Source organism: Mesoplodon bidens (assembly GCF_964165515.1).
Source record: "Mesoplodon bidens genome assembly, chromosome: 11".
In the NCBI taxonomy this organism is placed as follows: Eukaryota; Metazoa; Chordata; class Mammalia; order Artiodactyla; family Ziphiidae; genus Mesoplodon; species Mesoplodon bidens.
In genome coordinates, this window is record NC_138167.1 from 95,652,092 (window position 1) to 95,666,857 (window position 14,766).

At 35.2% G+C, this 14,766-nt stretch overlaps 1 protein-coding gene across 1 annotated transcript in view; it reads right to left on the reverse strand.

Annotated features, from left to right (window-relative positions):
• Positions 1-5,946: 5,946 nt before the first annotated feature.
• The window catches only part of PTPRQ (protein tyrosine phosphatase receptor type Q), a gene marked incomplete at its 5' end in the record, with an annotated part of 199,997 nt that continues 191,177 nt past the window's right edge, over positions 5,947-14,766 (reverse strand). The window contains 3 exons of the mRNA XM_081249912.1: positions 5,947-6,087; positions 6,339-6,462; positions 12,067-12,202. Coding sequence (XP_081106038.1) covers positions 6,050-6,087; positions 6,339-6,462; positions 12,067-12,202 — 298 coding nt within the window. The 3' untranslated portion in view covers positions 5,947-6,049. The remainder of the gene's footprint in view (positions 6,088-6,338; positions 6,463-12,066; positions 12,203-14,766) is intronic.

Genomic DNA, 14,766 nt, shown 5'->3' on the forward strand with positions numbered 1-14,766 from the left:
TGTATGTACACAACTTAAAGCATTTTGACAAATGAATATACCTGTATAAATAACACTCCATTCAAGATACAGAACACTTTCATCACCCCCCTAAAGTTGCCTTTTGTCCATTGCAGTTGATTCCCCACATATATACAGCACTTCAGGTAATCACTGATTTGATCTTCATCACTCTAGATTAGTTTGACCTGCTCCAGAACTACATCTGAATGGATTCTTACAGTATGCATTCCGTTGTATCTGTCTTCTTTCACTCAGTATAATGTTTTTGAAGATTTTCCCTGTTCTCATGTGTATCAATAGTTCATTTCTATTTTATTGTCAAAAAATACCCCAACTTGTTTGTTCATTCCTGCTGATGGGTATTTGGACTCTTTCCATTTTGGGCCATTATGAATAAAACTACTAAGAGCACTATTAGTACAAGTCCTTTTCTGGAAATATATTTTAATTTCTCTTGGATAAATGACTAGGAGTGGTAATGCTGGGTAATATGGCAATAGGGTATTATTATTATTATTATTATTATTTTTTTTTTTTTGCGGTACGCGGGCCTCTCACTGCTGTGGCCTCTCCCGTTCCGGACGCTTGGGCTCAGCAGCCATGGCTCACGGGCCCAGCCGCTCCGCGGCATGTGGGATCCTCCCGGACTGGGGCAGGAACCTGTGTCCCCTGCATCGGCAGGCAGACTCTCAACCACTGCACCCGGGTATTATCTTTATAAGAAACTACCAAACTGTTTTCCAAAGTGATTGTACCATATACCATGCAGTTCCAGATGCTCAAATTCCATGGTGGGATGACTTGATATTACCAGTCATTTTAACTTTAATCATTCTATTAGTATGGTTACTTCATTCTGATTTTTATTTGCATTTCCTTGATGACTAATGTTGAGTACCTTTTCATGTATTGGCCATTTATGTGTGTGTGTGCGTGTGTGTGTGTGTATTATTCTGTAAATATATATGTGTTCTGGATACCATTCCCAGGACTTGCATCTTGTCACATTTATTGTGAATATTTTCTCCCATTCTCTTCAGCCTGTGGCTTGACTTTTCACTTTCTTAATAGTGTCTTTTAAAGAGAAGAATGTTATAATTTTGGCGAAGTACAATATGTCAGTTTTTTCTTTTATATTTTATTTCTTTATATTCTAAGGAATCTTTGCCTGTCCCAGAGTCATGAGGATTTTCATACTTTTATTCTATAAGTTTTATAGTTTTAGCTTTTACATTTAGATCTGTGTTGCATTTCAAGTTAATTTCTGTATTTGTTATATGGGCTAGAGATGAAGGTTCATGTTTTTCCAAATGGGCATCCAGTTGTTCCAACACTGTTTATTGGAAAGACTATCTTTTCCCCATTGAATTACACTGTCACCTTTGTTGAAAACTAATTGACCAACTGTGTGAGAATTTATTTTTTTACTTTCTATTTTTATTTTAATGGAAATGCTATAGATGTGTAGTGTAAGTCATTCAACTGTGTTCTATTTGAATGTTGTTTTGGCTATTCTAGATCCTTTGCATCATTTCTATATAAATTGTAAAAACAAGTTTATTGATTTCTAGAAAAAAAGCCTTATGGGATTAAAATTGATATTCCATTTAGTCCGTACATCAGTATGAGGAGAATTGACTTCTCAGCAACATTGAGTTTTGAGTTCATGGATATGCATTTAAAAAAATTTATTTAAGTCTTCTTTAATTCTTCTCATCAATATTGTTTTTGGTGTATGAGTCTTGCATATACTTTGTTAAATTTACTCTAAGCATTTCACGTTTATGGATGCTGTTGTTAATGGTATTTTTAATTGCAGTTTCCAGTTTATTGATTAATATGTAGAGATAAAATTGATTTTTGTATCTTGATCTTATATCCTGTAACCTTTTTAAAGCTATTTATTATACCTAGTGGCTTTTTCTCTTTTGTAGCTTTTTCAGGAATTTCCTCATACATAATTATACTCTCTACTCATATAGACAATTTTTTCTCTTCATTTACAAACCTTATTCCTTTTCTTTCTTTCTTTTTTTTTTTTTTTTTTTTTTGCCTTATTGTAATGGCTAGAAGCACCAGTACAGTGTTGAATATAAGTTGTGAAAGTGGGCGTTTTTGCTTTTTTCTTGCTCTTAGGATGAAGGCCTTAATATTTTACCATGACATTAGCTCTAGTTCTTTTGTATTTGCCCTTAGTCAGGTTTAGGAGGTAATTTGAACACTTTGAATATGTCATTCCATTGTCAGTTGGCTTGCATTGTTTCTGAATAGAAGCCAGCATATTTTCTTATATTTGAACACCTCAATAGGTCTCTATTTTCTTTGTTGCCTTTAAAATTTTTATCTATATCATTGGCTTTCAGTAACTTGATTATGATATGCAGCTTCCATCTTTACTAAATGTGGTCTCTGGGCACATCTGTTAAGCTTTCATTATATTTATCTGTAATATGGGACACTGCAGATCTTAGAGGATTTTGTAAGGATTAATCAGAATGATGGGGGTAAAAGTATTCTGAAAAGTTTATAATTTACTAAAATGACTTCTCAATCTAATACTTTCAGTAAAAATTAAAATAATTTAAGCTTGTGATTCTAGAGAAACATAATCTCATTAACAAGGGAGAATAATGCTTTTCATCACCTTCTATTAAGTTACAGTTTTATTTTCAAATGACTATTGTAGACAGTGCTTCAGTATGTCCATTTGAAACACCTGAAATGGAAATTTTCTTGATTTGTTTTCTAAATCACAATTTACATTATTTGTTTATTCACTTTAGTCCAAACATTCCTTGAGAATGCTCTTAATCATTCATGAAAAACAAAGTATCAGTGGTTTTATTTAGCAGAAATCAGTATATCTGCCATAATTTTCTCTTTAACGTTTGCATGTGAAACAGACATACAAACATGGAATTAATATCACAAACACAATACAATCTTATAATGGGGTACATTATCTTACTGATAAACATTACATACTATCCAACCTGGGTAAAAAATTATCTTAACTTTGTAGAGTTCTTTGTACTTTTTGAAACACCTTCATATGTGTGATCTAATCTATCCCTGAGAACATCTTCATGAACTGATGGGTATATGTGAGTTTTGATTCCAAATGGAAGCTCTACACATATTCATGATGTCATTTACCATGAAATATTACTTGTCCTAAGAAGGCAAGTTGTTTTGTCAAGATTATGCTTTATGAACTTTTTTATCCCACATTTTCACTTTTTAATATCATTCAGTTGAGAATTTCAGATCATTTTGTGTTACTGGCATCATCAAAAACTTTACTGTGAGTTTTCTAAAACTTGAACTACAAAAGTGGACCTATCACAGTAATGTCATGGACGTGTAGAGTAGTTTGCTGAACTTAAATTTCATTTTTAAAATCTAGTGTTTGGTACCAGATGTGAAGAGTGAATCACCATCTCCTTTATGAAGAGGGAAAGGTTTAATTAGCTTTTTCAAAAGTCGTATCACACATTTCACCTATAAAGTGAAAGGAGAAAATTCTGTGTTTTAAAGCAGGATGAAAGTAGAGGTGATACCCACAGCTGCTCTCGTTTCTGGCAAACCATTCTGAGAGGCTCCAGTTTCATTTGGTTCAGATAAAACACATGTTGCTCATTTATTGTACATATGCTTCAAAGTATTTTGACAAATCTGATCTAAAAATGTTACAGATGTTCCTTATTATTTTAATTTGCACTTAGTAGCCACCTATAAAAATTTGGCTGTGAAGTAGCATTTTCACAATATAATTAAGAGAAATTTAGTTAACATTAATATGTGTTTCAATTCAATCTCAGTTACAGTTTTGTGATATAGCTAGTGAGCTATACACATTTAACAGGTGCTTTATGTTTTTGATAATGAAGGCAAATCTTTTTTAACATGTTTCAAATAATTTCAGATGGAAATAAAATTATTCTGATCCTGTCTTTTAGAGATTTGCTATTCAGTGTATGGCCTGAGCTCAGGCAGCAATATTATTACTTGAGTACTTTCTAGAAATGAAGAATCTTAGGTGCTCTCCTGGATCTACTGAAGCAGAATCTGCATTTTACCACAATCCGCAGATGATCTGTATACACATTAAAGATTGATAAGCACTCTTTTAGAGGAGGCCTTATATTAAAACTTTTTTTATATGCACACACATGCATATACACATGGGTCAACTCTATTCTGTACTCTCTTTTATATAGATATTATAGGAACTGGACTGGCTTGTGGATTGAAGGATTTATTTTCTTACCATTTAATACATTTAAAAGTAGACTCACCAGTACTTTCCACAGGCTGTTATCTGTCTTCCATGAATACAAAAACCCACATTAATAAATACTGGCTTACCATTCATTTTCAATGACTGACACGTGAAGCAAACTGAAGAACCTGTCACTCAAACTTGAATCTTTTAGAGTTTTCATCATTTCTTATTGTTTTCTGTAACTTTCTATAGAGTAAACTTTGTGGTTGGAACATTAATGGATTGTATTTATTTACACACCCTTGCCATAAAAAACAGACAGCAGGATTGCTTATAAGACTAAAGGATTTAATTTCTTGCATAATAAATTTGATTTTAAAATTACTATCTTTGGATACCTTGGGAAATTATTATATCTTAATTATTTATACTACATTATATTACTATATTGTACTTTTATACTTCATTATGTTAAGATATTTATTAATTATATCTTAATATGTGATACAAAATCAAATTTATGTTTATAAGGACCTCTGAAATCATGCTGCAGAGTGACTCAGTTCCTTAAAATTCAATTTTATTGGCCATCACTTTTTCTATATGTATATTCCAGCAGAAATAAGTATAAGATATGATTCTTACCATAAAAGAAAGAAAATAATTAATACTATTTTATGACCCTTAATTGAAATCTATGACAAAATAATTTCATATAGTTCAAAACTTACTTTGTACATTGTTACTGTCTAACAAAAAGGAGGGTGAATTATTTTCTTTTAAAAAAAAATCTCTGATTTGCTACAGTCTGGTTAATTTCTTTGTGTTCAGTTCCACCTAATACACTCCTCAAAAATCAACCTTGGGAAATGATATAAAGACCGTTTTATGTAATCTATTCAGAAGTCTCTGGTTGGCACCACAGCAGCACATCATTGGTTTATGACCTTGTAACACATCACATTTTTATTACTGTTTTCATACATTTCTGCTGAAGAAACCCTTCAAAATTGTTATTAGGTTGCATACATATCTAATGGACAAATACTGATACATTTAACTATGTATTCAAATATACAGTATAGTGGTACAGCTTGTTCCTGAAAATGTACAAATGCAGACAGGCTAGAAAAGTACTCGACAACTTCACATGAGCAATTGCACTGTTTAATTTTTCCTTTTGTTTTTCAAACTAAAGATGACAATGCAATTGAAATAGCCCTAAGTGTACCCGAAGAGCTACTGTGTGTTGTATAAAGGCTAAGTAATCCCAGCAGTGTCAGGGGGTTACTGTTCAGCTGTTCGAGATCATGAGATGATATCTCAGCACTCATAAAACAGGGGATTCAAAACACAGGGGCATACATGGAAGTACAGATCATTATGACAGTCCTGGAAGTTATCCACGAGAAAAGTCAACACCCTGGAGGCCAAAATAACACTACTGAATCAACATTTACAACTTTTGTTCAAGATCAAATCCAATATGTAGGGAAAATTCACATTGAAACATTAACGTAAATATAATAATAATTTTATATTTGGCTCATTCCCAAAATACAGAAGGCTTCAAAAAATCTCTGGGATATCTCTTCTTAAACATTTTACATGTATAATATTTATTCTGTACAAAACAGATAACTATCCTGAATTAGCTATTTCCTAGAACTATTCATAAAATGTCAATCCACTTAGTAAGGCACAGTAAGGGAAGCGTAGAGATTTATTTAAGGTTGCACATTTCAATTCAGAAGAGTAAGGGGGTATTTTGGCCCCTGGGATTTGAAAATATCTTCCAGTTGTAATCTTTGGTCTGAATATTTACATGGTGGTTTCTTCCCATTCAAGCTCAACATCACCTATAACATAAAGTAACATGTCACAAGAGAGAATTGATGTTAACAGTTCAAAAGATTTAAATGTTTCATGACAAAAATATAGTGTACCTGGAAAGGCTATTATCCTAACTTGGATTAGAGAGAAATTAAAAAATTGATATGTGTGCTAGCCAAGCTTCTAAAACATTTTCAACATACGGTTATTATTAAATTAATGCTCCTGCTATAGGTGGTAAACTAGTAGTAAACTGATATACATTGCCTCTGTTTACCTTCCATGGTGTCCAAAGAGTCCATCTTTTGAAGTGCTGAATAGTTAACAAAACAGATGGGCTGATTACTTCCTTTACTTGATAAGAGATCCAGAACGCACTGATGTAAAAAGATATACTGTGCCTAGACACCAAAGAAAGGATGGTTAAATAAATGGACGGGGTAGGGATTTTCTTATGGGGGGGGCTATACTTTTACAGTGAAAAGTAATATTGAATTCAACAAATGTTAAATAGCTAAGTTAGAGGCACAGAATTTACCATGAATATAAATGATTTTTTATCATTTCAAACATAAGGTTTGCTAAATTCCTGTGGCTTTTTGTAGTTTCCAGTTTTTTTAAATACTTATCATTAAATACTAAGTGTTCATATGTTCTTTCTGTAATTTTAAAAAGTAGCAAATTATATTATTTAAATTTGTTTATAAGTTTCCTTTTTCCTGTTAGGCATAATTGAGTAATTTTTCTTATAAATATTTTTCTTGTTAGAATGGCTGTTGGAATGCAGATACTAAATTTACTTTCAAAAGCTGTGACTGAGCATATCTACACACCATCAGCACATTTAAAATGTTTAACAATTCTGTTAATTACCCAACATTTGGCCTACTTAATGTCAAGGATCTGGTCTCTATTTGTAAATATAAGGCAGGACTCCTAACATTTCATCTAAAATTCGGATTAAATTCAATACCATCTGGGTTCTTTAAGTGTATTCAATATAATTCAATAACCTGTTAGCATTTCTGGGTTTGCACTTTCCTAAAGGTAGTTAAGGTTACAGTCATAGGAAAGCACCCTCATTTTTACGTAGGGAAGGTACCTGAAGTTAAAGGAATATAACCAAATGTTTAAGATTCACACACACACACACACACACACACACACACATACTGACAACTGATTTAAATAGAATGTCCTCTAAAGTGACCATCTTAAGAAATTATATTCATATCTATTGCTACTACACCTCAAACCCTTTTTGGAACTTCACTATTGAAACTGTCTCTAGAGATTGTTGGTCATTATTAGGAATACCTGTTTCTTCGTGGATTACAAAAGGTTTCCACACACATCTCATCTCTGTTGGTTCTATGAGGACAGAACTCTCATATTCACTGCTCTATTCCCATTGTGTGTAATAGTGCCTGGAATGTGATAGTTGCGTAATGAATGTTTGTTGACTTAGCCTCATTTAATTCTCACAGTGAGCCGATCTTTACCATGTCAGGACACACTTGATTTGGAGAACATTCAGAAGTCATTAGGGATCAAGTGTGTGAGGTGGATGATCAAGTTACATAATTCAGTTTTGGTAAGAAATGAAGGATTGTTATAAGGTAATACACATTCTATTGAAATTGCTGTTAAATTTCTTCTCAGGGTAATTCCAAATGAGTATTTTAAAATATACACTGCACAGTGAATAACATTATTGACAGAAATATATTGACAGGGTATAATTTCTTTGAAAACAACAGTCATTTAAATTTATGAGTTCTGGTATTTAAAAAAAAAACACACATTTGAATTTGAAGTCACATTTGATATGTGAAGCTTCTGACTGTCCCAATCTCATCTCTCTCCACTGGAAAGAATGCTGGGTGTAAACTCTGCCAGCGGGGCAGGCTGAGCTCCACAGGGCGGTGCTACATGTTCCAAGATCCCTCTGCCGTGGTGTGTTATTGCCAAAGAGACAGTGAGGAGTTCAGTTCCAGTTTCTACCCTGGATAGTCCTGTTACCTTAAGAATTAAACTTTTCTGATGTTCAGTTTCCTCATCTGGGGGATCAGAAAAGCTATGTTGTGAGATTTAAGGCCAGCTATATATTACATGTTGCTGGCAAAAAACTAGGCTCCAAAAATATATTATTCTTTTTTCTTCTACCTCAGGAGTTTACATCAGTCAATTTTCAAGAGAACCAGAGCAGGAAAGGGACTCATCCAGATGAATCCTTTTTTGAGGCAGGAATAGTATCTCAGGATATTATCTCACTGCAGAGTATCCTCTCAGAAAGCTCTTTCACTTCTCCTGGGGCTGCTCTGAACTGTGTTTTGGTAGGCAGTGAAAGAACTTTAGGTTCCCTCCAGGGTCTGGGCCCTCTGGTGTCTTTTAGTGGCGATATATTGCTGAGCTTCCCACCTCCCCACCCCTGGCCATGGCTACTGTAGTATGTGCTGAGACAGCATTCTTCACAGAAATTGGAATCATTCCCAAGTGCAAGGGAAGAAACTAAGAAACCACTCTTGTGCAAGGCAATGCTGGTTTATAAGGACTGGAGCCAAGGTGTGGTCATTTTCCCTTTTTTCATCACAGAGAAAAGAAAGTAAAGAGCATAGCTTCTGGGAACAAAGTCCGGTGAAAGAGAGCTTTGGAGTGCCACATTTTAAGCGAGGATCTGAGAATTGTGATTTATATCGTTTACAAAATGGAGGCTAATTATTTAGTAAACATGGGTGTATCTTAATTTTATAACCTCTTATGGAAGGGCTACCTATACTTTTCTTGAATATCAGTGAAGATGTACTTACTTCAAACATGCCAACTAATACTCATGACTTCTACCTTTTGATTCAGTAAGTGTTTTATCGGGATTTTAACGAACTGCCACCTTTTTATCTTAAAAAGCAATCGGCACAACTATGTTGTCAGACCTTTACTGCATGCTGGGCATTTACTGCATGCTTGGTGCTTTAGATACTTTCTCTTATTTAATACTCACAATAAACTTGTGAACAGTGTAACACAGCTATTTTACAAAAGAGAAATAACTCAGAGAGGTTAATTAAACAAAGTCACAAAGCCAGCAATTAGCAGGACTTGAATCTGAACTCAATTCTCTGACACCAAAATTCAGGCTCTTTTCATTCCCCTACCCAACCTGCAACATTTTCCTCTGGCTGGTTATTCCAGCATAATATATAAAGTTTATAGCATATACTGAATACTAAATTGTGTGAAATTATTCACAGGCATGCTTGAACACACTCTTTACAAAGTTTGGTTCCACAAAATTGTAGAGCATGACAAAATTTGACTTCTATAATTTGAAGACCGAATCTAGTCTCTACAAGGAAATATCCCAATCATTTGCACCCTCTAAACCTATCCTAGAGAGCCAACCAGTCTCGATCAATGCCAAGAACATTGATCACCAGTGCATATGTGTACACCCAGGGACATGGGAGGAAAATGCTAGCTAGCTATTCTTATTCTCAACTAAAAATAAGAAAGAATTTGGTTTTAATAATCATTAGTGGTCGTATTGATATTGAAGCCCTTAAAAGATCTTTGGATAACAACCAGCTATATAATTGGTGGGGCCCACTACAAAATGAAAATACGAGTTTCCTTCCTCAAAAATTACTAAAGCTTTTCAAAACAGTGTCAGCAAACATTAAATCAAGTGCAAGGCCCTTTTGAGCATGGGGACCCGTGAGACTGCGTAGGCTGCCTACCCACGAAGCCAAGCCTGGGCACAAGTCAGAGTCCATATCTGAAGTTTCCTAAGGGAAGAGTGATACTTCACTCATGTGCTCCCTTCCAGCATATAAGGGAATGCACATGGATTCCAGTACCTAGTTTTACCTAGCCATCACATAATTGAAGCTTAAAAAGATTCCTACGAAGAGACTGTGGACTAAAGATAATGTCTGTCAGGCAAGCACCAATGAATGACAATAAAACGGCAGCCCTGACATTTTTCATGCTCCTAGAATAACCGTCTTATAGCCATGCTGTGAGTTGAGAGCAACAACAATGTAATCAGATCTGACAAAAAGCTAGATCACTTTTTAAAAGACAAAGAATTTAAAATCTGTATTTAAAACCACTATTGAAACAATTATTTTCTGCTAAGTATTTATCTTTTGAAAATACCTTATATAATATGAAGCCACCAGTATTAGCAAGGTTGTCAAAATTGCTTATTTGACCTTTATCTCATGTTTTTCAACTTCTTGTGTATGCTTTATAATTTACATAATTGCACAATCTACATTTTAAGAATAAATATAGATGTATTGGAGTTGAATGCTCAAACATTTCTCCTGAAAGGGATGTGTATTCCTAAAAGTTTGGATGTCTCTGGTCTAGAGCAGCATCTTCCTAAGAACATTAATGTTCCATGACATCATGGAATTATAGGTTTTGGGGTCAAAAAGTGTTCAAGGATTTCATAGTCATATAAGTCTGGGAAATGTCCACAAGGACTCTGTATTTATTTATTTATTTTATTTTATTTATTTATTTATTTTTTGCGGTACGCGGGCCTCTCATTGTTGTGGCCTCTCCCGTTGCGGAGCACAGGCTCCGGACACGCAGGCCCAGCGGCCATGGCTCACGGGCCCAGCCGCTCCGCGGCATGTGGGATCTTCCTGGACCGGAGCATGAACCCGTGTCCCCTGCATCGGCAGGCGGACTCTCAACCACTGCGCCACCAGGGAAGCCCAGGGCTCTGTATTTATAATTGTCAATGCACATTAGCATAGAGGCTGTAATTCTAAGAAATTCTTTCTCAAACTTATTTTAGCAAAAAGCCTGTTTTCTCACACCTTTAATGACCGTAAAGCCACTTGTGTTTTCTAGTAGGTACCCTGGAAAATACCCTTATAGAAGATCTGTATATTTACTGTGAGAAAAATCTCTCTGTAGCATAAAAATATCAATCCAAAGATATGACAGGAACATCCTATGTATTATAGTTAGACAGACTTGGGTTTGAATTTTAGCTCTGACCTTTGAATATCACTAAATTCTTGAACATCTGCTTCCCTATTTGTAAAGCAGAGACCATAATACCTAGTCTGTTGATTAGTTTCATTGGCCCGGCCTTACAAATAAAGAATTAAATAAGATAATACATGTAAAGGATCTAGTATAATACTTGGAACCTACTAGACACTCAACAGGGTTTTTAGTTTCATTACCATTATACCGTATGATTTTTTTTTTTTTTTTTTTTTTTTTTTTGCGGTACGCGGGCCTCTCACTGTTTGTGGCCTCTCCCGTTGCGGAGCACAGACTCCAGACGCACAGGCTCAGCGGCCATGGCTTATGGGCCCAGCCACTCCGCGGCATGTGGGATCTTCCCGGACCGGGGCACGAACCCGTGTCCCCTGCATCGGCAGGTGGACTCTCAACCACTGCGCCACCAGGGAAGCCCCCTACCGTATGATTTTTTAATGACAAAAATCTATATTTTGAAAATATTTTTACGTCCAAACCTAAACAACAAAACAAACAACTCCCAGTTAGTTGATGACATGCTATAACAAACATTATTAGTACTACTAATAAAAGGGATAAATATGGACAAGTGAAATACATAGAAACCTGTAACAGTTAATAAACTTTTCCCAAATACAACTTCTAGCATGTTTACAAAAGAAATTAATTTGATTCATTTTCTAAGTTTCCCAAAGACTAAAGACAAATCCATTTTATGAATTATTTTCTCTATGCCTATCAGTATAAACAGGGTAGGATGGGTAGTCAGTAACAGTGCTGACGGATAACTGGGGCATGTGGATTTCAGTTCTCCTATAATCCCCATCAGCTGCCGTCCCCAAGACCCTGCCCCCACCCAGAGGTTTATAATGTAGGAAAAGAGAATGTCTGCTTTGCTAATATAGTTCAAGTCCATGTCTAACCAGATCACTGCCACTAAGATCCTTCCAGGCAGAAATTCTAGAGCTGATAACTGCTTGAAGTTTTAGACGTCTTACCAGGTTTTGTACCATGCACATTCTTTCACTTCTCAGTTCAGCTACTAATCCATATATATCCACAAAATCATGATCATTTATATGCTGTGTTAAGTGGTCCAGAGCAATAAAAACTCCAGTTCTTCCAACTCCAGCACTGCAGGAAGAGTGAAATTACATGCAAATTATTCAGCAAAAAGGCTGTTTATGTTGATTGTGATGAAGGAAATAAACTATGATAGCAATAGTTTCTTTTCTTATTAAAGGTAGATTTTCTTTGGAGTTTCTTTGGATTTATATTGTTCCCAAGACTGTTTAGACAGAGCAAGATGATTATCATTAATACTCTGTCAAATATTTGAGTTTTTTTTTTAAACAGTTGAACTTTCCCTCTTCTTTCATAATATTTTAAGGGTTGTAGTTGGAGAAGTATGGGGAATATTTTAAAAAATCATTGAAAATTCTTAACCCCAGAAACTTTTTATTGAATATATTTTTGGTTACCAATAGGAATGTTAAACATGAAAAATGTCAACTGTAATATTTAGCCCATATAGTACTTCCTCTGCATCACATTGATAGATTCTCATGTGTTCTTTTCACCTTCCCTAGAATTTTCTTTTCCTTCCTATAGATAATAAAATTGGAAAGCTATTTCCTTTTAAGAAATTAGTTTAATACTGAAGGACAGGTATGTGCTCCATATAAACTGTTAATTGATAAACCTGACAGGATTTTTTCAGAAATCCCAATTAGACAAGACTCCTAGGTACTTAAATGGTTAATATAGGAAGTAAATCTGGAAAAAAAGAAAAAACATTTGAAAGGTCACCTAATCTTAAATGTCATTTTGAACATCACGAAACTGCCATCTCTGTAGGTAAAAAATATTCTAATGTTGACAATACCTATGATTCAACCTAAGAAATAGCATTACAACATAAATCTGATCACTGTAACACATACACATATATGCCCGCACAGAGTAATCAGTCATTACATCATTCAATATATTTTGAGTGTCAGACACTGTCCTAGGCATCTGGGGTACAGCAGTGAACAATACCAAGTCCCTGAACTTATGGAGCTTATATTCTAGAGGACGGAGAATGGTAGTCCACACAACAAAGAAACATGCATAGGATATACCCAGCCGCAATAAGTGCTATGGAGAAAGATAAATTAGGTTAAGGAGATAAAAGGTGATAGGGTAGGACAGGGTCATTAGAGAAAGGTTCTCTGACAATGTGATATTTGAAAAGAAACTTGAGTAGGGTTAGGGAGTGCACCACGTGGGTACCTGGGAGAGGAACATTACGGCCTGAGGGCACAGGAAGAGAACAGATCTGAGTGGGAGAGTGTTCTGTGTGTTCAAAGAAAAGCAAGGAGACCAGAGTGGGGAGAGTGTGTGAAGAGGTGATGGGGGGCAGGGATCAGAGTGTTTGCTATTGGGTTGGATGTGGAATGTGAGAGGAAGCAGAGAGTTGAGGATGAGTCTAGGGTTTCTGGACAAAGCGGAGTGGACTGCTGTTTACCAAGATGGGGATGAGAAGGAGTGAGTTTGGAGACCGATCTAAGTGTTCTGTTTTGGACACATCAAATTGTCAGAATGTTGTGGTTAAACTGGAAGTTAAATGTATAAGTCTAAAGTTGAGGTGAGAAGTTGGGGTTGGAGATAATCATTTAGTAGACAGTTTTAAAATGATATTTAAAAATGATTATTAATATGAGCATCCTTTTTCTCTGGTCTCTTTTATCTATTTAAATCACAAAGGAGGAGACTACTCTTTTTGAGGCTACAAGAGAGATTGTACTTTTTTTTTTTTTTTTGCGGTATGCGGGCCTCTCACTGTTGTGGCCTCTCCCGTTGCGGAGTACAGGCTCCGGATGCGCAGGCTCAGCGGCCATGGCTCACAGGCCCAGCCGCTCCGTGGCATATGGGATCCTCCCGGACCGGGGCATGAACCCGTATCCCCTGCATCGGCAGGCGGGCTCTCAACCACTGCGCCACCAGGGAGGCCCTGTACTTTTCTTTTTTAATGGATTTTTAAATCCACTATTTTAATCCAGGGGCAGTGTATATGTAAAATATGGAGAAGCCGAAGGAAGCTTACTATCCATTTTAATCATCACTGATGCCAGTTTAAAATCAATCACTGACTTTATAAGCAAACTGTTATTCTATTTATACTATATACTGATCTGTTAAAAATTTTATGTGTTTGGATGGGATATGGAATTGGGAGGGTAAGAATGAGGCTTTTACTTTTCATTCTGTGTGCTTTTTAAATGTAAAAAAGATATCTCATAATGAGCAAGCATTTGTGTATTACTCTTACAATTTAAAAAATCTAAAATATGCCTGGAAAATGTAGACTCGATTAAATTACATGTTGAGTTTTTTCCTCTAAAAAAAAAAGTTTAAAAATCAGATGGATTAATATTTTCTTACATATTTAACCACATTAATTATAGTATATTCCCATTAGAATAATTATCCACCAATTAGTTTTTGGAATTATTATAATTAATAATTACTAATGGGTTAAAAGATATTGTTACTTAAATTTTTTATTGTAGCAAAAGATACATAACATAAAATTTACCATTTTAACCATATTTAAGTGCACAATTCAGTGGCATTCAACACATTCACCATCTTGTGCAGCCATCACCACTATCTGTTTCCAGAATATTTTCATCATCCCAAACAGAAGCTAT